Raw genomic sequence first — 27497 nt, 5'->3', positions numbered from 1 at the left:
CTTTGCTGACATGATGCTCAACTTTCTCCTCCGCTCATTGTTCCCAGTCGTCGCAGTGGCTGTTCTCGCTAAAGGTGAGATCTGCATACAGTACGATGGCTCTTGATGAACTCTTTGATTTCCTTCATCGAGGAACGTCTCCACATGTACACAAACAACTGGGTTGGAAGGAGCCTCAGGCTGCAGCTGTGTTGACAGTAGGAACATTAATGGAGATGAAATAAGAAAACATGCTCCTGTTTGTTTTACACGAGTCTCTTCATTGTCCCCTTTATTGGTATTATCTCACATATGCACACACTAGGACAGTGTGATGTCGTTTCTTTTAGCCTATTTGTTAGCACACACTTTAAAGTAGGCCCACTAGGACTATGAGTTATTGTTTGCATTAGGAGGAGGATAAGTGCCTTTACAATATATAGAACTAGTTTAGAAAATGTTCACGTTGGGATTTAAAAAGATATATATTCAGAAGCAACAGTTCAGGGGACTGGCTTCATGAGGGTTGAGTTTACCTCTGTTTGAAGACTGTGTGCTGACTACCTCTGTCCATTTCATTGTCCCTCTGTCTAAATGAAAGTGACCGCATGCTCTCCAGTGTGCACCAGGAAGCCTCATCTGTGGCATTAAAGAGGCCTGAAGCTGTGGCTGCACATATATTTCTCTGGTTGTTTAAAGATAACCTGCATTGATGAAGTCACAGTAAGCTGCCTGTCCCTCCGTGATACCGATACCATGCGAACGACTACTTTTCTGACATTGCCTGCGTACATTATATCTATCTGCACATGTTATCTCAATGTGCCTGTGTCCTCATCCACACATTATGCCGGGGACTGCTGCATTTCTGCAGAACTCAGCAGTGCAGCTGTGCTCTTAATTTGTGTCTAAGTGATGGAGTTCAGCCTTTGATACCATCTCTGCATGTGAGCCATGAATATTAATGGAGCCTTATCTCTCAGTCCAGTCACTGATGTGCCGCCTCTTAAGTCAACGAGTCCGTCTGAGGTTGAACTAACATTTACAAAAGTAATTTCAATGATTTAGTTCTTCTAATGTTACAAGATATTCCAGTCACGACTCGCCAAATTGACATCTGATCAATATGTAGTATGTTCACTCATCATGCACAGCATTGTATATCAGCAATGCACTAGTTATGGATCCTATATCAGAGGCTGCCAGTAAAGCTACTGGGATCTTACGCTTTACTGGTAATGTGAGTGTGTGAGGATTACATTTAATGTCACTACTGACTTATGGACCATGTCCTTTCCTCGTCACGTTATAGTCATGTCTGAAGATTATTTCCTTCTTTTAGTTCTCTTCATTCCATGAACTGCTTTGACCTGCAGTATCCACTTAAGACGTGATGGGGCCCACTTTATGAGGATGAATCTGAACAAGATGGATTTACAGCTTGAGACAGTATCAACCAATCTATAACTGTGCATGGGTCAGCTAATGTCAAATATTTACAAGTGAACTAAATATATACAGACATCCATTTCCTGCTTGTTAGAGTAACTCTGACAATAAAATAAACAACACAGCAGAAACCTCTTCTAAATAATAATCCTACAATTTAAATCTAAAGTCAGCATTTAAAACAAAGAACTTAAATGGATTGTATTGATCATATACTGTATAATACGGTGTAGGATTTGGAATCATGTCCATTGGTTATGTTTAAAAGAAAAACTGTCATATCCTGTTTATGGTTAAAAGCCAACAATGGTATAAAAGTGGAAATATCAGATCTGGATCATCACAAAAAGACTAATTAGTGGAACACTGGCCTGGGGCCTATCTCAAAGGGTCTGAAAAACATCATGTCCTTAGTAATGTGTCGTAAAATGTCAGTTTACAAATTAGACAATTACATTTATTGTTTTCTTTGCCCCAGATATACAGATTTATAGCAGCAGATAGGAAATAAACCATAGATGTATAATTGGATCACCTTCGTATCGCATTTAATTTTACTTTGGGTTTGCCTTCATTCTGAAGATATCATGCGAATGTGATGTGTAGCTGCCAATATCTTATTTGCCCTTATAGGTATCCGTGTTATTGCTGGAATCCAAAGAACAGTTACCTGTGTGCGTTTATAAATGCAACATTATTCATATGAACTCTGATATTTGTATTTTTTCATAGATTTTCATTCACCTTCAGAAAGAAAATTGATTTACGTTTATGAAATATGGTTTTTAAAAAATCAGAAAATAATGATGCATCACTTGTAAGACATCTTGGGGGGTGGGGGGAGGTTCTGTCTTGCCTTCGGATAATTTATTTTTGTGAGGGGGAGAAAATCAAATTTGCACATTAATTCTGAAGCTCTTGAAAATGGAGGATGGCAAATTACCAAGCGTCCTTGACAGGAGGTGGTGGAAGCTGTCATATTCAGCATCCTGTTGTCATCCTATGGAAGTTACAAGCGAGGCTTTTTCCCACTTTGACCTTCCCTTTATACAAGTAGTGTGTTGAGAGCGGAGATACATTTAATTTCTATTGAAGCACGGGTATAGCTTTGTTACACGTACTACCACATTCAAGTTAAACACATCATACATCTTTGTTTTAGTGCCTCAATGATAACTACAATGGAGAGTATAATGTGTTTAATTCCCTGAAATTGAGCAATTAAGCAGCGGTTTGTCATTTGGCTGAACATTAAATGTGTGACCTGTGGATTCACTGGAGTTGTTACCATCTGGATATTTGTTATGCCGTTGGAAACACTGTGTATTTGTCCATCAGTCCAACTACATTGAGCACCATCACTAGACTGTTGTATCTGCACTTCATCGAAGTGAATCCCTTGGGATGAGTATTGGTTTTCGCAGTGATGTTGCTCAGGTTTATTTAAATAGTCTCTTTAAATTTAAGAGGCATTTAAGAGAGTGAAATAGTGTGCTTAAAAATGTGCTCAGCATAAAACTGTTCAACTGAAAAAATCCCTTCATGTTCTTCGTTAAACAGCGGTTATGATGTTCTGATGAATTAATGAGCTAAATGTTGCCGTAATTACTTGTAGAGTTATTTTTGCAGATGAATCTGTCTCCTTGCCCAGTTTTAGATGCACTATCAAAGGCCAATCTTTTTCATGCCTAACCTCTCACACTTCTGTTTTTCTCAATTCTTACGTTCCTCACGATTCTGTGCGTGGTAACTGTATGAATCATAAAAGCACATTTCCGACCCAACACTGAAATGTTGAGTTCAAGCAACGGGGGAGTCGTTAATGTGCTAATCTGTCTTTGCAAATTCTCCCTTCCCAGTTGCTGAAAGCCAGAAGGTTGCTGTGGACAACAGGATATCCTCCACCCCATCGCCAGTTCATCCCACCATCAACTTTCAAGTCCTCAATGTGGATCATGTGTTGTTTTTGAGGCAGGAAAGTCCAGAGTCATCCAGGAACTCCAGCCTGAAGGCTCAGACTCAGACTTTTCTCATTACTGGTAATGTCGCTGGGCTCCTCCAGCCAGCTGTCAACTCTTCATGCGGCCCCCTGAGTGTGGATGCCCCGATTCCTCCACATCTGCTCCTCAGTGGGCGCAGGATCCTGCCCGTCATTCTGGTCCGCAAGGTTCGTTCCTCATCCCCTGTTGTCAAGATTCTCTTCCACATGCCCACGGAAAATGACATCATTGTTGGGCAACAAAGGATGGGATCTGAAGACGGCAATGGCAGGAAAAACGCTGGCGCCAAGGCAAAGGACCGAGCTCATTGTGTGACTGCTTACGCCTTCTGGGAGACGAGGGAAGTTCATGGAGCATGCCTGGTGTTTCCGGGTGGATTCTGTGTGGCACAGCTTCGGCCAGAAGTGGCGTGGTTCAGCTCAAGCAGCCGATCGGGCAGCTCTAGCAAGGAAGCAGGAAGAACCGAAGGAATTAAGGGGCTTCAGGGGAATCTTGTGGAGGTCTACTTCCAGAGTCGGAGGGATCGGACAGGCCAGTGTACCCCGCAGGATAGCCTGCAACGTGTAGGAGTAGGAAGAGACTCTGGGGGATCGGGGACACCGATGAGGCGAATAGGAAGTGTCAATCTGCTCAAAACTCTGTCAGGGAACCCCACCTATTTTCGACTGAGGCTGGGAGGCGCCTTGGTGATCCAGACTTCTTCCAAGCCCCTGAAGGCCACAGACATTGCAACTTTCTATGTCCTCCTGGCGAGCACATCTACCCTGGAAACCTTTACTCTCAGGTGAGAGATCTTTTTATTTATCAGGAATTGTCTGAACCTATACTTGTTCACTGAGCCGTGGCAGTTTAACAGGGGGGGTATGTGCGAGACTATTTCTTGGCCTTAAGCAGCTCCTGAAGTCTTCTCTGAGCCTCACAAGACTCAAGACTAAAGCCATATTCTGATGCATAACATCTTTGTAAAACCCTACAAGAAGACACCAAGTGTTGATTAGTGAGCTTTTGAGGTACTAATAGGTGGATTTGTTGTCATGTGACATAGCCAGGCTAGTTTTTTCCTTGCCTTCAGTCCTTATGCTTCATATTTATTGGACTTGAGAGATGTATCAGTCTTCTCATCTAATGCGAATAAACATGTTTCCCAAATTTCCCAAACTATTCCTTCACAACACATAACAAAGTCCTGGGGAGTTTTGTAGACATGCAGTGTAAGATATATTAACTTGTTTATTACTAATCAGGAATTGAAACACATTTTCTTGAACTGTGCATCACAGCTTGGATATGGACCTGACCTCTATTGTTACATTTTACATCGGCCTAGTATTTTCGTGCAAGTCCAAGTCAGTTCTTTAGTCATTTGACTTACTTCAAAGTTGTCAAAGTATGAGGCTATACAATACCTGGTTCTAGTAACATGGGACCTGAGTGGTTCATTTCTGACTTAAATCTTTACATCGAGTGAGCTCATTCTCCCAGCAGTTACGTTTATCTCTGGTTCTCATTTTTGTGATCAAAGTCTCAAATCTTATGTTAATAGTCCTGATTTAGTCCTGACTATATATATGAAATGTTTTGGTCATTTTTAACATTCATGTATTATTCTGTTGGGGTTATACCCACTTCAAATAAATTCTGCTGGTTGTTCTGCCTGTATTGTGGCGATGATGTTGTCAGATTTGGATAGCTAAGTAGCTAGTCTGTAAGAGTACCTGCAGCTTTGGTAAAGAATAAACTAATATTACAGGATATCCACATTACACACTGAAGTATGCCATTATCCCATTTTGACTACAGTACATAACTAAAATAAAGCAAGAGAGTGTTTAGCTTTAGATGTCATTCCCAATAAACATAAAGATTATTCAACTATAGAATATACACTTTTATTAATCCCCAAGGGGAAATTAGTTCTCTGCATTTAACCCATCCTTAGTTATTAAGGAGCAGTGGGCTGCGGTGAAGCGCCCGGGAAGCAACTATGTTGCTGAGTCTGCAGAGGCCAAGAGTTTAGGAGGAGTCGCATCAAATTTAATTGAAACATATGAAGCAGAAAAAGAGACTGAAACCAAGTTGAATCACCATGATGAACAGTATATTTGAGTATCTTCATGAATGATAAGCTCCATGCATTTAATGGTTACTTAAGGCACTTGAATACTTATGGGGGCTCATCATCAGGGCAATTCAGTAAAATGCCAGAGCACCAACATGACTTGTGTCATAAATAACGGATATGTTGTATTTTGTCTACTTCAACTTCTTAGTTAGTGGGGGAGTTATGGAGAGCACTCTTCCATAAACAGGGAAATAATTGCCGAATGATTCACCGGTTTCCATATCTCAACATCCCACTAACGTTTCAACAAGGTTCTCTGGGTATTTGACTTCATAAATAATGCATGTATTTAATGGAGCAGGAAAACAAATAACTAACATCTTCCTCACTCCTGCAGGTAAAAGTTAAGTCAATATAAAAGCAGCCGTGATGCACCGACACTAGCAGTTCAATCTGTTTCAAAGTTTCTACTTGCTGCCTTTTGATACACATCACTGAGTGGAGTAACATTGTTTTTATTAGAATGCTTCAGTTCAGTAAAGTGTAAATCCATCAAAGCGAGGTTTGCGTTTCCAGTCCTTACTAAGCTTAATGGTTGTTATTTTTAAAACACACAAGACACATTTTTCTCTTAATCCCATGATTTAGTGATATCATGCTGCATGCAACATCCAACCCCGGCATTAATCTGGGGCTGGATGCAGGCAAATGACGAGAAATGTGAAGATATTTGTATTAATCCATAAGGGCCCGGAGTTAAACCTGTGGCTGTGTCCGACTGGTCATCTACAGACACCAACATGCCTGCACACACAAACCCAGTGACCTGAATTTAGCTCTGCTGACATTGTTGAAAGTTCGTGAATAACATTTGGTAGAGAGACACTGACCCTTCAACATCTGCTGTTGTTTCGACTATTTGGAAGGATTTACAGCCCCTCCACCTGATTCCCCCAAACTCTGACTCACTGACAGCACCATGAAGTCCCTCCAGTCAGGTCAGTGATTTCAGTCCGTGTATTTCTGACCTACTGCCACATCCAGAATGAGATTGGACAAGTAGAGGAGACTGAGTCCAGCGGTTAAGTCCAAGTGAAGGCTCGCAGTGAGGAGCTTGGCAAAGTGATTGATTCCTCCTGGGAGAAATCCCTGCTCTACTTCACTCTTTGGCCCAAGATTGAGTCCACTCCAGCAGGGTTAGGCCAGATAATCTGTGGCCCTGATTGAAAATGAAACAAGAGGTTAACCCTTTCTGGGTGAGATGATCTGGGCTGACTGCCAGGATAAACCATGTAGATATCTGTGTGTGTGTGTGTGTGTGTGTTTGAGTGTGGTTTTCAAGGCCATTATACACACCTGTTAAGTGCACAGACAGCTTGTAAACACACTATTTGTTCATCCAAATCATTTATTTCCAAAATGCTCAATCATATGGAAATATGAACAGAAGTATATACAGCGTTGGAGTATCAGCAGAATATCAGAAAGAAACAGAAAATGCAGACAACTCATTTACGAAAAGAAAAAGTCCTCTATCCTTACCTGCATCAGTGCTTAGAAATGAGTAGGACAACAACAACAACAACAACAACAACAACAACAGAGTTGCTCCAGCTGTCACCTTCTCAAAGAATGAGAGATTGACAGAGTTTGGTAATACAGGACTGAAGAGTCCTTAACTTTACGGGTCGATATCCTTTCTGCTTTCCCTCCGCCCACACACACCTGTGGTCATGAACTCTGGGTCGTGACTGACAAAGACAAAGAGGGAGGACAGAAGTGGTCGAAATGAGGTTTCTCCACGTGGAGTATCTTGTCTCCTTGTGGGCGAGAAACTCACTGATCCAGGAAGATTTTGGCATTGAGTTACTGCTCCTCCACACGCAACAGGAGCAACCCCCCCCCCCCCCCCCCCGCAAAGGATGGTCATCAGGTGCTTTTGTCACTGGGACGCTGAGCTGGACCAGCAGCAAGCAAACGAGTCGATGGATCTAGGAATCTCAGTAAGATCATGTTGTGAACAAATAGTTATTGTATGTTACAATTGTTCATTATTAAAACACAATCTTTGATTTTAAATATAAATAGACAAAATGTTCTGACAGTTTTCAAATTGAGGTCTCAGGCTGTCTAGTATGACTTTATCCAGCATTTGTTGAATCGTGAGCTTGTCAATTTCCTCCAAGGACCAAGTTCTTGTGTGTGCTTGTGTGTGTGTGTGTGTGTGTGTGTGTGTACTCGCTTGCATACTGTGTTTTGTCTGACAAACAACTCTGACCGTGACCCCGTCTCAATGCTTATTGATCAGTCTGGTTGCTGTTTGATTACAAATGTAATCTAAACACGAGGGCATGCATACTAAGCCTTATTGTAGCGTGACTAGATCAGAAGTTTCTCTCCGTCGGTCAGTTTTAATATGATTCAGCTATTTAGTTACTATTTTGCTGCTGAAATTATTGAAAGACAGACTGATGTAAAATGACGGGTTATCTTTATAAACCATGACTGGGCAGACAACTGGAAAAAAAAGATGTTTTTTCTACAACAATTTCCAATTAAATGTTCTTAGTTTTGATATATAACCAAGGAATGGATGGGCTAGAGGGCCACTGCTAGAAATCTTTCATGTGTGACATTGAATTTCTTGTAGACACAAATTAAAGTCTAAATCCATCCTTCCCGGTACCAATTGATGGTCAAAGTGTCTACGTTTTAATGGTGTTTTGAGTTTGTTTACTGTTTTTTTTGTTTTTGGTCGTATTCTGAAAATAATCATCCTCTCATGGCCACAGTCTACCCGTTGTCACATGGATGCCACACATCCTCTCACAGTTGTTTCAGCGACTACAATCAAGCTTCATTCGCAGTTTGCAAACCGAATACACCACGTTATCAATGCGGAGGTTTTTCAAATCATTCTCAGCGTGAATATCCTGCCGAAAACAGCGCGGGAGCTGAGTGATGCTCATAAGTGAGCATGAGCTGAATTCCCCCTGGAACTTTTCCAGCACCTCGTTGAATCCCAACTATGAGGAAATTGGAAGCACACAAGGCTCCTCCGCCTGTAGCTGGGTGTCTGTGCGAGTGCAGATTAGTGATTCATTGCATTTAAACATGAAACAGAAGTGTTTCGGGTCCTTCAATTCGCTTTTGAGCCTAATACTTAAATAACTGCTCGATGACCCTATCCGATTGATATTCAGCGGGAGAGACATCTGTTTAAAAAAACCAAAGGCTTTATGTTTGTTGGTCCTCTAGGACTGTCTGGTCCATTCACATCATTTACAATAAGCCCTGTATCTCTCCGAGCAGAGTGATGTGTGTGTCTGATTAACTGATTCCCAGTTGTCCCAAGGGCTAATGGGAATAAATACCCCTTTCTAATTCTCCAGCCTCCGACACATCTGTCTGTGGGTGACTCACTTCATTAGGAACAACGCGGACGACCAAAAACATCAACGGATGCACACAAACCGCACAAATACACATTATGCATGTATAATTATTGATATGTTAATGAGTATAATACATATTGTAAACAACAGATGCAAAAACATGGTGAACATCTCTTACAATAGACACAAATGGCAATTATTTAAGTACTTCTGTTCCATGTTTGAGCATTATTATACTGTATTGTACTGTTTCCTGTATGGCTTATATTGCACAAAGTGAGCTTGAGGTAGTACAACATTTGTATATTAAAAGAATCATGAAACTTTCTTTAGTTTTTTACTTTTTCGCAACTGGCATCAAACGTGAGTGAGTTAATGAGACATCTCGAGACCGACATTCACGCTTTGCAGTAACTGGATCACGTCCTTATTCATTTATTTTTTCACTGCAGGGCAACAGTAAGAGCGGGCCTGTCATTCAGCGCAGCGCGGCCCAGTGACTCAGCGCTGTGGGACACCGTCGTGGAGACGGGCAGAGAAGCGGCTCCCAACACTGTCTCCGTCGTCTGTCAGAAGAAGGTTGCTTTCACCGCAAAGAGGTCAGGATGGTACTTTCCCCACGCACTCTTTGTCTTTTGTCACTTGTCATTGTCTCTCATTGTCTTTATTTTCTGAGATCTCAATAAACTTCGACTACTACCATGAAGAAAATCAATCAGTTCGCATGAAAACAAAACTTTAATGTTACATTTTACAGGAAAGGTAATTATTTCTGGCCTTGGTCACTGATGTAAAGAGCTTAAGCTTTCAAGTCAAGCACATTCGTTTTTGTCTGTGTAAAAGACGGGTTTTATTATATCAGTTTTCATGCAGAAGATTTGCTTTTGTCCGCAGAGTTAAGAGAGTAACCATGCACATCTCCAACAATCAGCATTAGAAGAAATTAGTTTTAAAAATGGATGCCCTCTCTGATTTTTGAAGACCTTTTTCTGTGAAGTTCTTCCGTAAATATTTACTGACTACAGTCTACACTACAGAATATTACAGCGATCCTGCAACATATAAACAGTTTAGAGTCGTTATTTGTGTTGTTTGAATCATCAGTCGCCAGCTGTGTTTATCTTTCATTCGGGATACAATGAAGAGGTTAATGAGACACAGCGATGTTCATAAATAAAAGATGGATAATTGGGGCTTCTTGTTTGAAAATCTGGAAAAACTCAGCTTACTGAGTTCCTTTGATTTTCATTATATTTTCCAAAAATATTTCCTAAATATATTATCTCAATCTATAGCCTTGAGTTTCATTAGAAAATATCTATATTTCTTATCTTATCTGACATTATTAAATGTGGTGGTCTATTCGGAACTTAATTTACAAAAAAATAAAAAACGAATTCCTGGGGCCATTAGTGACCTCCACGAAGGGGATGATCACTAAAATAAAATGTAATTGAGTTATTCTACCTCTATGGACTTCATTGTAGATGAATAAAGGACCTCCACTGCATGATTTATTTTTAACAGTTCTGCCTGACGTTGGTGGCGGCACACACCAGCCGCCACCTCTGCCCAGCAACCTCCCGCCCACACAGGCACACAGCAGCCGCCGGCCGCCCGACCCACTTATGTGTAATCATTCATAATCACGGCTATGTTATCCAGGCTGAAGCGCTTGCACGTTCAGAAGGGGAGATTAGGAAGGAGAGATATTCCAAGTTGTGTATCTCTTGTGCTGAGCCCCCACCAGGAAACACACACACATACACACATGCAAGCCCACACACACACTCTGCATCACTGTGCTTTGAAGTGATGATACGTCCAGGGGTTTAAAGTCCCCCATAATAGACGGATTTTCAAGAAATAGGGACATTAACCCCCTCTCTGTTTCTCGGTCTCGCTCTCACACATTCTCTCGCAGTATTTTCTGTGTAAATCATTTCCATCAGTTTAAAATCAGTCCATTTTATTGAAGAAAATACAAGACAAGAAAGTCATTTTAATTGGACTTCATTCGGTATTCTTTCAGGCATATTTGCCCGAGACACACATGACTTCATTTGAAGTGAGTCTCTGGATCATTAACACTATGCTGGTTGTGAAAAACATTTTCGTAAATAGGTTTATTTGCTTTCTAGTTAACGAAGCGAAGAAGCACATCTCCCAAACGTCTCCTTTTTTAAAAGTGTGAGGCTTGTTTGGTTGTCAGTGAAATAACTGGGCAGAAGTTTCTGTTTGAGGAGCTGCAACATGGTATCGCTGACCCTGTGTGAGCAGTAGGAGAACGGCGCCATCAGGAGAAGAGAAACATGTGAAATCCTTGGACTCAGCTTGAATTGCGAGTCTACTGCCTGGAGCATCAGCCATACTTTCACACTCATAATAGATAGCTTTTTGGTTTTCTAATATCTGCAGTCTTTGAATCTCTAACCACGCAGTCCAAAGCTTATGGATGCACACAGGCAAACTCCTTGAGTTCCTTTAGTGTTTCTGTTTGCTTTATTATATGTACGTACTTTTCAATACTTCGGACTTTTTAAAAATGTGAGTGTTTGCCATGTACGGCAGAGGTTCATTGTTTTGCTTTATGCAAAGTTTTGCTCCACTTCAAAGTGCCACAGATCCATTCACATTTTGCACTTTCCCCCCTTTGATCTGTTCCTGCTGGCAGGTACTCTCTCCAGCATCAAATAACATCACATGCCTTTTCTTTGACAATCCTTTGACCAGAATACTCAAATGGCTCAAGTCTCTGCTGGCTCATTTAATCTTCCTTCCACACTCTCACCTCATTCTTCCATCAGCTGATGGAAATGAGACCCCTTGTGGTTTGCACTCGTTTTTGGTTCTTAAACTCTACGGTTTGTTTTTTCACAATAATTCCTTTTTAAGGCAGTCTCTTTAAAAATATCTACATTTCTCCCCCATGGCCTGCGAGAGAGTTCACAGCTCACCTCAGATCCTTCTGCATTGAAGGATCTTTATTTCTTCACACCAGTATTCTATAAAAGAAAGTACAATATGTCAATAACAAATAATAGGCTGGTAAACATTATGTTTTATTTCAAAAGTCACCTGCTTGTCTTGTTTTTCTTTTACTGTATCGCTTCATGTTGCAATCTCCATAAATACCCTCCAAATGAAGAACACATTATATTTTCATTTATTGAGTGGGGATTGTGATAAAGCTTGAACTGTAAGTTGTAGTTCGTGTCTTCACTCTCCACAATCAAAGCTTTTTATATTGTATTTTCCTGAAATACATCGCCATGATGGTTCTACTTATAAGTCTGAATAAATAGGGAATGTGAAAAACAAGACTATTTTCATTCTCCGTAATTAACACTGCACTCATAAGCATTAAAGATAATCCTACAGCCTGACTTGGTCTGGTCTGACCGGTAGCTTATGGTGGCTAACGCTAGCTAGCATGAGGGTCGCGACATTACTCAGTTCACTGACTTATAAACTATTTAAACATATATATATGTATATATATATATGTATATATATATTTATATATGTATATATATATATATGTATACAGGACTGTCTCAGAAAATTAGAATATTGTGATGAAGTTCTTTATTTTCTGTAATGCAATTAAAAAAACAAAAATGTCATGCATTCTGGATTCATTACAAATCAACTGAAATATTGCAAGCCTTTTATTCTTTTAATATTGCTGATTATGGCTTACAGCTTAAGAAAACTCAAATATCCTATCTCTAAATATTAGAATATCATGAAAAAGTATACTAGTAGGGTATTAAACAAATCACTTGAATTGTCTAATTAACTCGAAACACCTGCAAGGGTTTCCTGAGCCTTGACAAACACTCAGCTGTTATAAATCTTTTTTTTTACTTGGTCTGAGGAAATATTAAAATTTTATGAGATAGGATTTTAGAGTTTTCTTAAGCTTTAAGCCATAATCAGCAATATTAAAAGAATAAAAGGCTTGCAATATTTCAGTTGATTTGTAATGAATCCAGAATGCATGACATTTTTGTTTTTTTAATTGCATTACAGAAAATAAAGAACTTTATCACAATATTCTAATTTTCTGAGACAGTCCTGTATGTTTTACCGCTGCTACTGTTATACTATGTTTTAGCATTTGCCATATAATCATAATGAGCCACTTGTGGCTGTATTGGCCATGGCATGCCTTCACTTGTGTGAACCGGTTGTATTTGTAAATGCTCTCTCTAAACAGGGGTCTTCTGGAAGTTTTACAACTGGACTTTGTGCCAAAAGATGTTTCGGAGCAGGCTGAGAGTCAGACGGTCTCCTGGCGCCTGGAGTTGCCAGGGAACGTCAAAGATGTGGGCATAATACGGATCTACACACCTCAGAAAGATTATGTGGGGCTGGCACCTCTGGTCATGGTGAGGACAATATCTGTATTAATTTCTGTGTTGTTAAAAATACCAATTACCATTACCCGCAGGGTGCGCAGTGTTAATGGTCTATTGCATTTTTATTGATTCTGATGTTCAAGGAAAGAGGAGGCCCTAATAAGTGCACTAAGAATAGGGAGAATCTGTTAGTTATAGATAGCAGGTCACTTGGCTTTGCCGCAGGTATCATTTCATGCACTCCACTCCTGATGACTCATAAAACGAGAGGAGACAATTATAAATTCACAGTTTTAAGTTTAGTAATAGAAGGTCAGTAGTGGCCTCCTGGATGTAGAGAAGAGTGTTACATCCCTTGGTCGTACAGATGTTCCAGTCTTTGTTGAAGCATCTGAATGAGTTCAAACTCCGACATCACCGGCCTCCTCGAGGGAATGTCCACCTAATTGCATCTTTTTATCCAACTAAACTCTTGCACATTCTCTTGTTACAGTTAAGTGTTGCTTTTAAAGAGAATACAAATAATACCATGTTATTAGCTAGTCTTGTTACCAATTAATTGTTATTATCTTCCCTCCATTTTAAGTAAATACAGGTCTGCACTGCAGAGTTTGAGAAGTTTAAAATCACCTCTGCCCGTTTGCAAAGACATTGTATTATTCATGAAGCGTGGATATTTCTTTTGATGCCTTGACTGATTCCCTGCTGCTGTGTTTCTTTGTCTCAGAAACCGTTACATCTGAATGTAACCGTCAGACATTACAAGCTCCAGTAGGTGCATGTTGGTCTTTGATTCAGTAAGCTATTTCATGGTGCAATAATCAACATGAGTCAAACATACGATGGGGAGCAAATATGTGACGTCTTCATGTGAATGCTTTTGGTGACAAACATTTTCCTCCCTTAACTGTGGAGTGAAATGACTTCTTTCATATCTAGGCTGTGGCTCTTTTCCTAGAAAATAAAACTGTTTAGGTTGATAGCAGAACAAATTACTGTTCCAACCACATGTTATCCACTCCACCACCTCGGATGTAAACAAACAAAAACTGCACATCACTGAAAATGTATTTACATTCACCGCAGTCATTATTAAGCGGATGTGAGAGAAGTGCATGGTGGATTTCTGCCTTGCAGCAAAGAAGGCTGTGTGTTTGATTTCATGCCCTTTTTTTGTAGTGTTTACATGTTCTACCCATGTTGTCGAAGTGTTCATCCCTCACAATAGCAAGGTTTACCACTGAGTTTAAAGATAACCCTGTTTTCAGAGAAGAAATAGATTTAAAACTGAGTTGAACTCCTTGATCTCTCTGAGCCAGATTACCGCGGAGCTAGCGGAAACATCAGAAGTCGAGATCTCTCAGTTCGGCGCTGCCAGCACCACATAGTGCTGATATGTCTTTCTGATTTTGTGCGATACCACGATGCCGTGGCTTATGTTTAGGTCCGTGTCGCACTCTGAACTAGAGCATGTCCTTTTTGAATTGCGGTCGGCAGCTGTCAAGCTAACAGAGTTCAGAATATGAAGCTGCCGGGGAACATTTGCCGAGGGTTGTCTCATCCACAATCATCAGGAAGGGAAAAAAACACGCTGATGACCCAGAGATCCTTACATTCACAGAGCCGTTACCTATAATTGATTAAAATGACCTTATCAGAGATCTGTTAAACTGCAAAAAAGTTGTAAATCCATGTTGAAAGAGGAGTTCAAGTGTAACTAGAACGGGCACTCGGTAGAGCGCATACCTTCGCATATCACAAGATTGGGCATTGAATTATGAACATTTTGGCATTAGTTGCATGCCAATTGGATAGAAATTGACCATGCTATGGTAAAAAAAATATTTTGACCTATCCATGACCTTGACCTTTGACCCGATTGATCCCAAAATCTAATCAAATGTTTCCCGGATAATAACCAATCATCCCACCAAATTTCATGCGATTCAAGAATATGTTGACCTTTTCATGACCTTGACCTTTGACCCGATCGATCCTAAAATCGAATCAAATGTTCTCCGGATAATAACCAATCATCCCACCAAATTTCATGCGATTCGGTTAAAAACTTTTTTTGTTATGCGGATAACACGCATACAAATAAATAAATAAATAAATACACGGCGATCAAAACATTACCTTCCGCATTTTCAATGCGAAGGTAATAATAAAACTACATCAGGCTTGATGTGTACGAGCTAAACTGCTGCTCAACTTTGATTAAAGATGTACTGCAGGTGGGTGAATGGGTCTTTAAGTTATCTACAATATGGATAAAACCAAACAAACAAGGATCTATTTGCATCCAGGTGTGTGAGTTTGTGAGAGACAGACATGTCATGTTAAATATCATCGCAGAGAGATTTTGTTTTAAGCCCATCTGCCCAGTCTTTTCATCAGTGTGATTTAAACGAATCAAGTTTGTGATACTGTGAGTGTTTTAATCTCGGTTAGGCTTGTTACAGTAGCACTCTCTGCCGGTCCTCCCTGCCCCCATACGAATAGTGAGGATCGGTCAAAGTACTAATACCACGCCGAAAAAATACTCGATGAGCAAATCCTCACATTTGTGAAACTGTAACCATGAATTATTTTTGCATAGAAAATCGGACTTAAACGATTTGGCAGTTCTGTCAAACAGTCAGTAAAGTGTCTAAAGCCTGCATTCTGTCTAGATACTTTCACCCTCATAACAAAGCAAGCTAGGTTTGGATTTTAGAGAAATTCTGTTATGTTTTATTCTTACAGAGTTTTAGAAGTTTAAGTTCAGAATCAGATTTAACTTTATTGCCATTGCACAGGGTAAAGGCACTGGGGCAACGGAATGTAGTTTTACATCTGACCAGAGAGTGCAAAGAAGCAGTATACCATAAATCAATAATCTAAAATCTAAAATGCAGTGCAGATATGGTCAACAGTGGAAATATACAAATATATATAAACAGCATGTGGAAACAGAAAACCAAACAAACAGCAAACCAATAGCCAAAGATGCAAGTGACTATATTTAGACATTTAAGTGAACCTGTAGCTCAGCTCTATACTAGTCACTTGTCATATAATACACCTCCTTCAACATAATTACATTCAATGCTCTTTATTATTAAGAGCATGAAGAATAATTAATCTCAGCCTTCAACCTTTTAACTACACTCTAACATGTAATAATGCATCCACAAGTGTGTCCTCTACCTTAATGCGGCCCTCCTTTCTGCACAGAACACTGATATCCTGAACACTGCGGTCCTGACGGGGGAAACGGTGTCGGTACCTCTGAGAACTCTGGCAGTGGAGGCCGATGGCTCAGTCACCGATGTGACCAACTACACCAGCTGTAGGTCTACGGAGCAGGATGTCCTCAAGGTAAATCAATTTAACCACACTCTTAATCAACTGGGATTAACAAATACGTACTGTAATCATTTTTGTCTCGCTTGTAAATGTATTCTGTTGACTAATGGAAAAATGAAGTTATTTAGAGTTTGTGATCAGGCTCAGAATATACCTTGTTTTTTGCTCAAGAGCAATTGCACTGCCAAAATTATGGAAATCCACATACATGCATGTTCAAGGTGAGTTTTTGACAGAGTGTCATTTTAGTGCATCAGTTAATCTTAAGTAATGTTTATGCACACTGCACAGTATGCATAGTTAATACAACATGTCATTTTTTAACGCCAAAAACAGATACAACCAATTGTGTATAACTCATCACATTTTATTTCACTGTGCCATCATACTCGTCTGAGTGTGAGTGCGCCAAAGCATTGTGGGTAAAAGCAGCCTCTTCCATATGTCACTCGAGACTGAGCCCATGATCCCAGCACTCAGTCCACACGCCCAGTGATTTGACCTTTATGTAATGGATCTATGTTACTGGGACAGTTGGAGCAAAGAGAGGGAGACAGGGATGAGAATACCAGAGATGAAGAAAAGGAATGAAATGATTTTCCATTCGACAACACTGCAGCGGAGGCGCTGTGCTTGAGTGTGTGAGCTTAAGAGTGGGAAAGAGACAAAAATAGGGCGACTGTTTATAAGGATTTTCGGTATCAGTAGAGGAACTTAATACCGTTATTATTGTATCTCTGAATGGATCCTTACTCTTCCTGCAGTCATTGACCCCTCTTGGATTTGGTAAAGATTGAAGCCACAAAACACATCTTTCATACTATCACTGCCACAAGGGTGAATCTCTATTCGGGATTGATACACATTCAAACTCATACACAGGATTGGTTGTGTGTAGCGGACAGAGCAACATTGTTGTGTGGTTGCGTGTTTGACCTCTTTTAAGAAACATTTATTGATTTCTCTTTCCCACTCAGGGGCAACAGACAGGCTAACATATTCACATAATATAACATTATGAACTTGCTATGTGGATCAATCAAACATTTGCCTATTTTCACATTTAGCAAATGTCCTCTCTGCTTTTATCTCTGATTTGGTCTCCACCGACCCCATAATCTGTAATTTTGTGAGTTTTTGCTGAAAACGGCTGTCAAAACAAACCAAAACAATGAGCCGGAAATCCCTGATTAGATCCATATTTCAATATATTGATCGGTGCAGCTTCAACTGCAAAATATGTACACTTTACACTTGTATTTCTTTAAAGACATAAACATATTTTTCTTAAACACTTTGAATGATACTTGTGGTTGTTTTAGATGCAACAATCTAAAACAATGGCCAAGGAACATTTTAAACTGTAGGATAAAGAATGGCTTGATGGTTTTGATTGTGTTGCTTTTGATCAACATGTCTCATTAGCTGAAAAATAAATTGTTTAAAGAGTTTATTTTCTGTCACTTCACCCATTCACATACATGTGGTGGCACTGGAGACATTAGACATGTTAGTCCACACCATGATGGGGAAATGTCTTCTCCCTTCGGATTTCCACAGGAGTTCATGTCGACTTTTCTCAGTCGTCATTTCTCCCTCTGCCTTATTCCTCACTTTTTCCACCTCACCTCCCTCTCTCATGTGCTACACTCTACTCTACAGTCTAGTGCCCTCCAATTACCGCTGTGAAGCCACTGGTTTGTTAAGATAAGTGAGGCGCCAATGGAGATAGGCTTCCAATCTTAAATAAAACACACCGACTGTGTCTCACCTCATTGCTCTCACTGGTGGGGGAAGTGCCCCGCTCCCGCCTCCCGTACAGCACGACAGGAACAGTCACACGGCAGATGTAGTTTATATTCTGCGGCAGTTTCATAGAGACCCTTGGTTGTGACTGTACATGACATACACAGACAGAAACACTGCGCTGCCCTGGCCAGACTTTGGAGGTTGTACAAAATGTATAAAATGTGTGTGTTTGTGAGATTCTTGCTCATTTGCATTGGTCCCTCTGTTCAGCCTCTACTCTCCTTGTCAGTTTTGATAAGAAAACTTTCTAATTCACTTTCCACGGGGCTTCACATGAAAACACTTCCTCTTGTCGGGAGAAAGTTGAATCCCATGAAATGATTCAGTCCCACCTCTAGTCCAGTGATTCTAAAGTGATTGTAAAGGGACTTTTTTTAAATCGCTATCTTGTTTTCAGAGTGTCCGACAGGAGGAAAGGAACGACATCCGACTGTCCAAGCTTTCAGACCACGACATTGCCTCATTCATCTTTCGTCTTTCTCTCTTTTTCCTCTCCGCCTTATCCAGGTGTCAGAGCGATGTGAATATGCGTATGTCAACGGGAAGGAGACGAAAGGGAGGAGCAGGGTGATGCTCAACTTTACTTTCGGTTTCCTGACCGCCCAGCTGGAGATGAGTGTATGGATGCCCCGTCTGCCCTTGCTAATTGATGTGGCCGACCCAGAGCTCAGCCAGATCAAAGGCTGGCGAGTCCCTGTTATCACAGGCACCAGGAGGTAAGGCCGGGCCAGTTAAGGGTCAAATAGCCGCATTACTATACATCTGCTATTCCGACAGTTCTTGGTATCATGATTGTAAAAATATAGACCCAGCACAGTGTTATTGTAATATTGTAATATATAAGTTACATATAATAGAAGCAGAAGACAGAAGTTTATTTAAAAAAGAATACATGCACATATAAAGAGGACATTGACAACCTGTGAATGCACAACAGACTAGAATTACTGTTAAAACATTTGACATGTCCTCTTAATTGATTTGAATTGCTATTTTATTGATTTAAAAACACAAAGATGTTGTTGCCCCCCTGACTTATTAAGTCGTCTGACTTAAATCCAAACTGAAAGGGCTAAACGTAACAATATGCAGTAATAATCAATACATTCATACATTTGTGTGTTTTATGTGGCGTTTTTAATATCAGCAATGGGTATTGTGCAGATGGACCCATGCGCATGAAAGGGCACTCTGATAGGCTGATGCACCTGAAGTATCTCAGTGTATTTTGGACGCATTCCATTGAGCTGTCTTCATAGAAATGTTGGATTATGCAGTTGACCCTGTGGAGATATTTAAAAGATCACAGCATCATCCGCTGTGATATATACTGAAATAGCTATGCATGAATCTCATTGAGTCTTTGTGGAGTTTGAATAATAATTTTTTGTTGAAACAGTGTTAGAGAGATGTGTATTCGGCTTCAGAGTCATTTCTGAATCTGTAGTTACTGGTAATATTGCACTGAATAACAGCAAATAGAGAGGTGTGTCTCTAATATCAGTCTGTATATTGCAAATACAATCATTCATAAAAACATCCCATTAGTGGGTCGGACACTGTAGAGGCAACACAGTTGCCCCGGAGACAAAGGTTAGTGGAACTTCCCTCAATACTTACAGTAAAGTCGTTATTTTTCACTCAATACTAATGGTGATGGTAGCTGATGGGCTGTGTTTTTCTCCAGGGTAAAAACTCTTTGAGGCTTTCATTTCCCATAACATTCAACACCCACAAACATATACTGGGAAGAGGTCAGACATGTGGCTATTGTAACGACCAGTCTCAGCTCATGCTGTGCTGCTGCGTGCTGTAATGTTGGACATGTGCATTCTTTGTGGCAAAGAGTCAACTGGGATTTCTGTCTAATTAATAGAGACTAAATAGACTGTTACTAAATTTAGGTCTAGTTTATTTTTACTTTGAAACTGTGGATTAATTAAACATCCTCACTCTTGCTTAGCTCACTTTTTCTTTTCTTTTTTGTGTGGGAAAACATTTGCAGGGAAGGTAGATTGAAATATACACTTGTAATCAGTAAACACAAAACAAATTTGATTAATACTAATAATAGCACAGCATGTAATGTCTCTAGGATCATTAACAAACTAATACAGAAGTTGAGTAACCATGGCAAAGAAACTCAAGCTGCTGAGTGTTCAAGTGTTTTTAGAAATCAGCTAGTACAAATATGCAATTAAATATATTTATGATGCTATGAATGCTGATATTTTAAAGACTTACACTTAAAACAAAAAAGATGAATTAAATTATATAAAGAGAGAATTTATTTGAAATAGGTGCAGATTATTCTTGCAGGTGGAAGCATGGTCACTTATTAATAATAATGAGTTGGAAGAAGGATGGAGGAAATATTTACTTTGTTGTCTTGTGTCTCGATTATTTAATTCAAGCAGCATCTCCATCATAAGTAACGCTCTGACCGTAGGCTCTATAATAATGATGTTTATTTGGACTGTGGCTCCTGACAGTAGGAAGCATCTCCACTGCAGACAGCACACCTGTGGTGCAGTGCGTGGCGAGCCAGCTGTGCTCATGATAATTATACAGAATGATCATTGCTGAGGGTTTTGAGGATGGTTCACAGATTAACCTCGATCACCCACAAACAAACCAGTGGGCTGTGGGATCCTGGTCAATCAACTTAAATTAATTTAGAAGTAAAGGTCACTGCAAATGTTGAGTGCCTCAAAGGCATCAACAACCCCGCTGCAGGTCTCCAGTATTGTTCCTGAATCCTCTCTGATGGCAACTATAAAATACCATTTACGAATTCACATTGCAGACAAACTGCTTGATTTAGTTTCATTTTAATAAGGAGATATCAACATTTGTAGTTTGCATATTGTGAATTAGTCTGTGTATTTTTGTCAATAATTCAGTCATATAGTTGAAGTGTGAAAGATCTACATATCTGTAAATAATTCTGTATTACAAACATGAAATATGTTATTCATAGTTTAGTTTTGAAAGGAATAGTTCAGCGGTTTGGAAAAAACTCACTTATTGGCTATCTTGAAGAAGATCGGTACCACTTTTATGCCAATAAATACAAAAACTCCAGTCAGCAGGGGATCAGCTCTTTCATTAATACACTTTGTTTTTGTGTGTTGTTAAATAATAATAAGTAACATGTTCATTTGTGAGGTGCTGGAGGCTAGCTGTTGCCCCTGCCTCAAGTCTTTGTTGTTAGTGTGTGGTGTTGAGGACCCAAACACACACTCACACAGCAGTCTGGGAAAAAAAAGTAAGGTCTTTCCAAATTTAGCAAGGGAAAAAAACATCAAAGAATAAAACAAAACAACAGTTAGAACTGTTTCTTCGCCGGAGTCGGGAGGGAAACTCGACCGAACTCAATAGTCCTGGACTCGATCAGAGTCGACATGAGCGCGAGGTTCCACCTCACAAGAACCAGACTGGTGACCGGAACGACCTCACAACGCGCCATGGGATGCCGTCTCCCTTAAATCACCTGGCAGTACGCATTGGGACGAGCATCAGCTGTGCCAAATGAGAGGGGCGTGGTAGTGGGCGGAAACCGGGGGGTGGAAGCTGTAAACTGACAAAAACACAAAACATTAAGCACATGGACCAGAATAACAAAACAGACAGGAGGGGAAGCAGAGGGCAGCACTCGGAGAAGACAGGGATCCTAACATTCATGGTATGCTACCCTAAACTATCCCCTGACTGTGGCTTCACATATGTCATGTGTCCGATTACCTTTGTGTGTCAGGTCCACATGGGACAGCGACGAAGAGGAGGAGATGAGGAAGAGCAGGGGTTGCATGCTGCAGTACCAGCACTCTTCACTCAGGGTGCTAACACCATTCATAGCCCAGACCGACGCTGAGGTGCCGTCTGACCCGCTTACTGGGGCAGAGCCTGTCGAGTACTTCCTGGGTCCTGACTGGCAGGTAAACGCATTTAACAGTCCGACCCAAGCTGACATGCTGACACAGCACTTAGTCAGACAATACATCCACGTTTCTTGTTCCAAAACGTTATAACAGCGAGACAATAATTATCATACATTATTTGCAGTAGCTTTGGCTATGGATTTAATATGATCAGCGTTTTTCTCTCTTTTGATTGACAGGTGGATGTGACCAATCTCGTTCGGTCTTCTCTAAAAGTGGCACATCCTGAAGTAGCCAGAGTGCAGGGTGGGGTGGTGCTGCAGGGACGGGCTGTGGGCACTACTACCGTACAGGTGAGCCATGAAATGTGTGTGTGTGTGTGTGTGGTTTCTAGCAGGTGTAGTACATGGTGATCATGTATATCCATTTGAAGTTTGGATGAGTTATTCCTTGTTTCAGGTGCTGTCCCCTCTGACATCATCGGTCCTGGCTGAGAGGAGCATCCGGGTGGTGGATGATAAAGTGAGCGTGACGGAGCTGGGGGTGCAGTTGGTATCCGGGCTCTCTCTGTCCCTGCAGCTCAGCCCAGGGAGCAACAGGGCCATCGTTGCCACGACAACCACCCGGGAGATGATCACGCAGCTCAAACAGGTGAGTAACTGGAAAATTGTAACAGACAAAGCATACATCTGTGGGGTAGAGCTCGTCTCTTTTCAGTTTTACAGTGACTCATTTTTAGCCACGCCACACAAAATGTGATGAACCGTTCAACAGAGTGTGACAATCAGATGGCACCAGAAATAAACAAAAGCAGTGAGTCATGTAGGTAACAATACATTATGAATTTAATGTATGTTTGCATATTAAGGGCTTATTTGTGATCAAGAGTAAATCTCCTTGTATTCAGATGTTGACACGGTGAGCATGGATTTCTGGATAAGTCTGTAGTGCTCCAGTCCCATGGTATCTATGCGGTTGCTCATATCTTAAAATATCCCCTTTTTCTTATTTTCTTGCATTTAACAAGTGAGTCTCATTGGCATTCACCAGTGTCTTCCACTGGCAATCTTCCTTCTCTCATTTCAAGCATGAATACGGTCACAGATGTATAATAAAGCATTAATAACACAGACCAACATGCATACAAATAAAAAAAGATTTGTGTTGCTGCAGATTTAGGATTTCACACTTAATCATAGTCTGGGCTGAAGCCAAAGGAAGCGCCTACATTGCAGGTGTGGTTGAATAAATACAAAATATATATTTCTCAAGACATCTGTAGGGAGTTTCTACGTTCAATGACACATTTTTGTCATCAGGGTAGACCGTTAGAATAAAGTGATCATGTAAGGAATCATAAAGTTCTGAAGAGAAAAGTGAAAAGATATATTACCTGTTGTTCACAGAGGTGGTGGGAGAGAATCGCAAGCTCGACATTTGGTGGATGGCAGGAAATTATATCTGGACGGAGGACAGGGCAAAGAAGTGGTTGTGAGAGAAATGTGGCAACACTGAATAAAAGAAGTAAAATACCATTTGTCACTGGAGGCACATTTTGTCATCTCCTAGTTGGAGGTGGAAGTAGATCTCTGTTGCAGTTTTCTCGTCTGTAACGTCTGAAGATTGTCCTTGTGGAGTCTTGGCTTGCAAGTCAGATTATCTTTATCTCTTGTCATCTCATGTTTGGACGGAAAAAAAACGTGGGAATAATTCCTAGTTCAATTTAAAATGTGGCATTAATGCATCAGTGGTATACATTATATTTTGACATATTTAATTCGATTTAGTTGGATCAATATCTCTTGCAACCAGATGTTTTTCAACAGTTCAAGGACCAAAATCAAAGAAAGAAAAGAAAATCTATTTCAGACGTATAATCACAATATTCCACAATAATGTGAAGATTTCTCTGTCGTTCCTGCTCAGGGAGAAGATGCAGTTCATGCACCCTTTTTGTAAACCCTCTGTAAATCGGGGCTTCAAACAAGACTTCAGATGTATATGAATTGTATGCTATTCACGTCTTCGAAAATCTAAATTATTGTTTTTCCATCAAAAAATATGATGGGCTTCTTTTAGAGTGGATTTCGAAAACAACAAGTGCCACCGCAGAGCAGATTACCCTCAAGGATGTAATAACAATTTGTGTTTTCTCTTTGCATCTAAGAATGCAAACTCAATATGTTCACAGCCCTGACCATCATCTGCAGTGACCATGCCGCGTGAGAGAGTGGCAGAGGCAGACCGCTCACTTTACCGACAGTACACCGTCGCTGTGGCTGTGCCTGTCAATAACAAACTACTGGAACCACGCCAGGGCTAAACACCAGTCAATTGTGTCTGCGATGACAAGCTGTTAATGCTCTGCTCAGGGAGATTCATAATGTATTCAAACCCTCAATATGGGTTAGGTCTGCGGCGACCCAGTGGCTCACATGAGCAACAGGAAATAGGTCATTCATGTGATTGGATTGGCTCTCAACGTGACCTATGTAGCCACACTTTTTGTTCTTATTTAAAGGGCTTCCATTATACTCTCTTCATTCAGTTTGGTTCAATTATATTTCATACCCTGATTTCACAATATATGGAACAATAGCACCCTGCTGAGTGTAATCATAAAGAGATTAGCATAGGCAATTTAGTCCTATTAACAATCACGGGAATGTAGCTCTCACTGAAGGCCGAGGGGAGAATACTGATTGAGCTGCTTTTCAATATGATTACAAGGGTTCTTTCTTTCCTACTTTCAGGAAGCTGCGGTCAGCTGCTGGGTTCATTTCAGCGATGGCGCAGTCGCTCCACTGGAGCTGTTCGACAGCAGCATCTACTCTCTGGCGGTCTCTACCCCCGACGAGGGAGTGGCCACGGTACGCCGCACCCCGCAGTCCACCTTTTTAGTGGCGCAAGGTGAAGGTGGAGGCCAGGGGGCGCTGGTGAGAGTGGAGTTGAGGATCTGTGAGGAATGCCAGAAGTCCAAAAGGAAGAGCAAGTTGGCAGTGGGCACGGGGCTTCTCAGGATCAACTTCCAGAGTAGCATTACAGTCGCAGCAGGAGGCGGTGGCGGGAATGGGGTTGGCGTTGACGGAAATAAAGATGTTGATGGCGATGCATTCGAATTGGTAGGAGAGCTCAAAACGACACAGCGTGCCGGTGTTGATAAATGGTTGTTCAGTAGCACCGTACCCGACCAGCGAGAGTCCACGACCACCCCGACCAGGTTTTCAACTAAACCTCCGCAGCGGTACGTTGTGTTAACCACAACCAGAGCTACGAGAAGTAGCTCGTATACTGCCATTCCCACCACTGCTACCACAACTGTGAGCAAAACGCGCTTCAATACATCACTGAGCACTGCGAGACCTAAATATACCACAGTGGATTTAGTTAATAAACAAGAAGGGCAGAGGAGAAGCTATGGAAACATGCTCGACAGCCCCAATTCACCCTCGAACAAAGACATTGCTAAAGTAGAAGTAACAACCAAGAAGGAGCCTCCTAAATCTAAAACTCCCAAAGTAATTGAGAGCGACCTCATTCGGACATTCAGAGCCATGTCAGACATGGAAATCGACATGTACGCCTTGGTTGGGGTCGCCTGTATAGCTATCTTGGCTTTTTTGCTCAATTGTGCTTCGTATAAACTCTGTTTCCGGAGTCAAAAGACGCCCATCCAGGCAGGCCCGTTACCCATGGGTGATCCGAATGACCACAAACACGACTGGGTGTGGCTGGGAAGCAACAGTGATGGCGCTCCTGACCTGGGTGCCCCGGCTCAAGTGTCCACACTCAAACGCGAGACTCACCGCCCTCTGGAGTCCCATCATTCCAGAGACTCAATCGGCCACTGCGACATGGAGGGCAACCTGCCCACCGCGAGTGTCCTCGCTGTCCCCGAAAGGACTGCCACCCTGGGCCGCAGCAGGAACAGCTCCCAGCAGCAGCAATTTCAGGGAAAGGTGATGGACCCCATGGCGAACCGTTCAGCCACCTTGCTGGCCAGGCCACATCGCAGCGAGCCGCTTCATTCCCCCACCAGCAAGCGGAACCAGGTCCAGTTCACCACCTTCACCACGCTGGACATCAAGCACTTGGCTGCGCTGAAGAAGAACGGCGTGGACCTAAACTGGGCCAACCAGCGGACTCTGCAACACCAGGTCCCGGCCGAGCCCCAGTCACCTTTACCTGACATGCCGTGGCCTGTGGTCAAACCTCTGGGTGAGCCCCTGTGAGTGTGTTGGGGTGTTTCTGTGTGTGTGTGTGTGTGTGTGTGTATGAGTATGAGCTAGTATGAGGGAGAGAGAATTAAAAAGTGACATACACAGCAAGTTCTGGTGTAGATTGTCTTAGAGAAAAGAAGCTGGCTTTTGTTTTTTGATAAAAGATAAATCACTTTAGAGGCTCTATTTATTGAGATTAGATAAATGACTTTTATATATCTAACTATGTGCTCAGTGAAAGCCTGTAAATACGTTATGTAATCGTCTACCCATGAAGAGCGAGATCTGAGATGCTGTGTTAATTTTCTAAAGATTCAAATCTTGATTTTATCCTCAAAATGAAATATTCTTGTATTTGAAAAACATGTGCTCTCCCGTTCAGTTGTTGTAAATATAAATAGATCTATACTATTACTTATTTCTTCATTTTCAACTCAAAACAAATGGATTTTTGTCTCCTTTGTGCAATTGTGTAGAAACTGCTCCAGATATTGCTAGTTGTCGGGCTAAATGCAGTTCGGTAGGGATTATTTCTTCTAATTTTATTCTTTTCCAGCCTTCTGTACTTTTTTCTCGGATTCCTCCAGAAAATACCTGCAGTCTGTGCAATTTGTCAGAGGATATGCAACATTTATCAGGTTATTTGGAGCAATCTGTCACTGCAGTCGTCACTGGATATTTATTAAAATCTTATGCATGTTATGCAGATATAGTCTCTGTCGCGTTGGAAGTGGACATTGTTTCTGAATTTTTTTACAAACTTACCTTGGTCTTCAGGCTTCTCCCAGGGGGCCTGCTTCTACAATCTGTAAAAATGTATAATCTTGCTCTCCTGACACAGAGCAATACATATTCAAGTGTAAAATTCTTCATGTGTGAATGAAAAATGACAATGCCTTTTGTATGTAAGAGCCTCTTATTTTTAAACCAAAATGTGAAGTGTCTTTCCTCTGATATTCCTATCAATAAAGAAAAAATGGATACATT

At 41.0% G+C, this 27497-nt stretch overlaps 1 protein-coding gene across 1 annotated transcript; it reads left to right on the top strand.

Annotated features, from left to right (window-relative positions):
• The first annotated feature begins 10 nt into the window (after positions 1-10).
• Positions 11-27497, top strand: LOC130205330 (transmembrane protein 132D-like). The gene is made up of 10 exons (XM_056432620.1): positions 11-74; positions 3288-4212; positions 9338-9484; positions 13108-13279; positions 16469-16612; positions 18917-19125; positions 22167-22347; positions 22530-22643; positions 22750-22941; positions 25044-27497. The coding sequence occupies exons 1-10, from the start codon at positions 11-13 to the stop codon at positions 26520-26522; spliced, it is 3627 nt and encodes a 1208-aa protein (XP_056288595.1). The 3' UTR covers positions 26523-27497.

The sequence above is a fragment of the Pseudoliparis swirei genome, chromosome 15, assembly GCF_029220125.1.
Source record: "Pseudoliparis swirei isolate HS2019 ecotype Mariana Trench chromosome 15, NWPU_hadal_v1, whole genome shotgun sequence".
In the NCBI taxonomy this organism is placed as follows: domain Eukaryota; kingdom Metazoa; phylum Chordata; class Actinopteri; order Perciformes; family Liparidae; genus Pseudoliparis; species Pseudoliparis swirei.
The sequence above is the reverse complement of the archived record's forward strand: the minus strand, read 5'-3'. Positions and strand labels throughout refer to the sequence as shown.

Excerpts from the sequence above, each read along its gene's own strand:
- LOC130205330 (XM_056432620.1), top strand. The coding sequence starts at position 11 with ATGATGCTCAACTTTCTCCTCCGCTCATTGTTCCCAGTCGTCGCAGTG. Across the intron at positions 4,213-9,337 it reads CTGGAAACCTTTACTCTCAG|GGCAACAGTAAGAGCGGGCC; the intron begins GTGAGAGATCTT and ends TTTTCACTGCAG. Across the intron at positions 22,942-25,043 it reads TGATCACGCAGCTCAAACAG|GAAGCTGCGGTCAGCTGCTG; the intron begins GTGAGTAACTGG and ends TCCTACTTTCAG.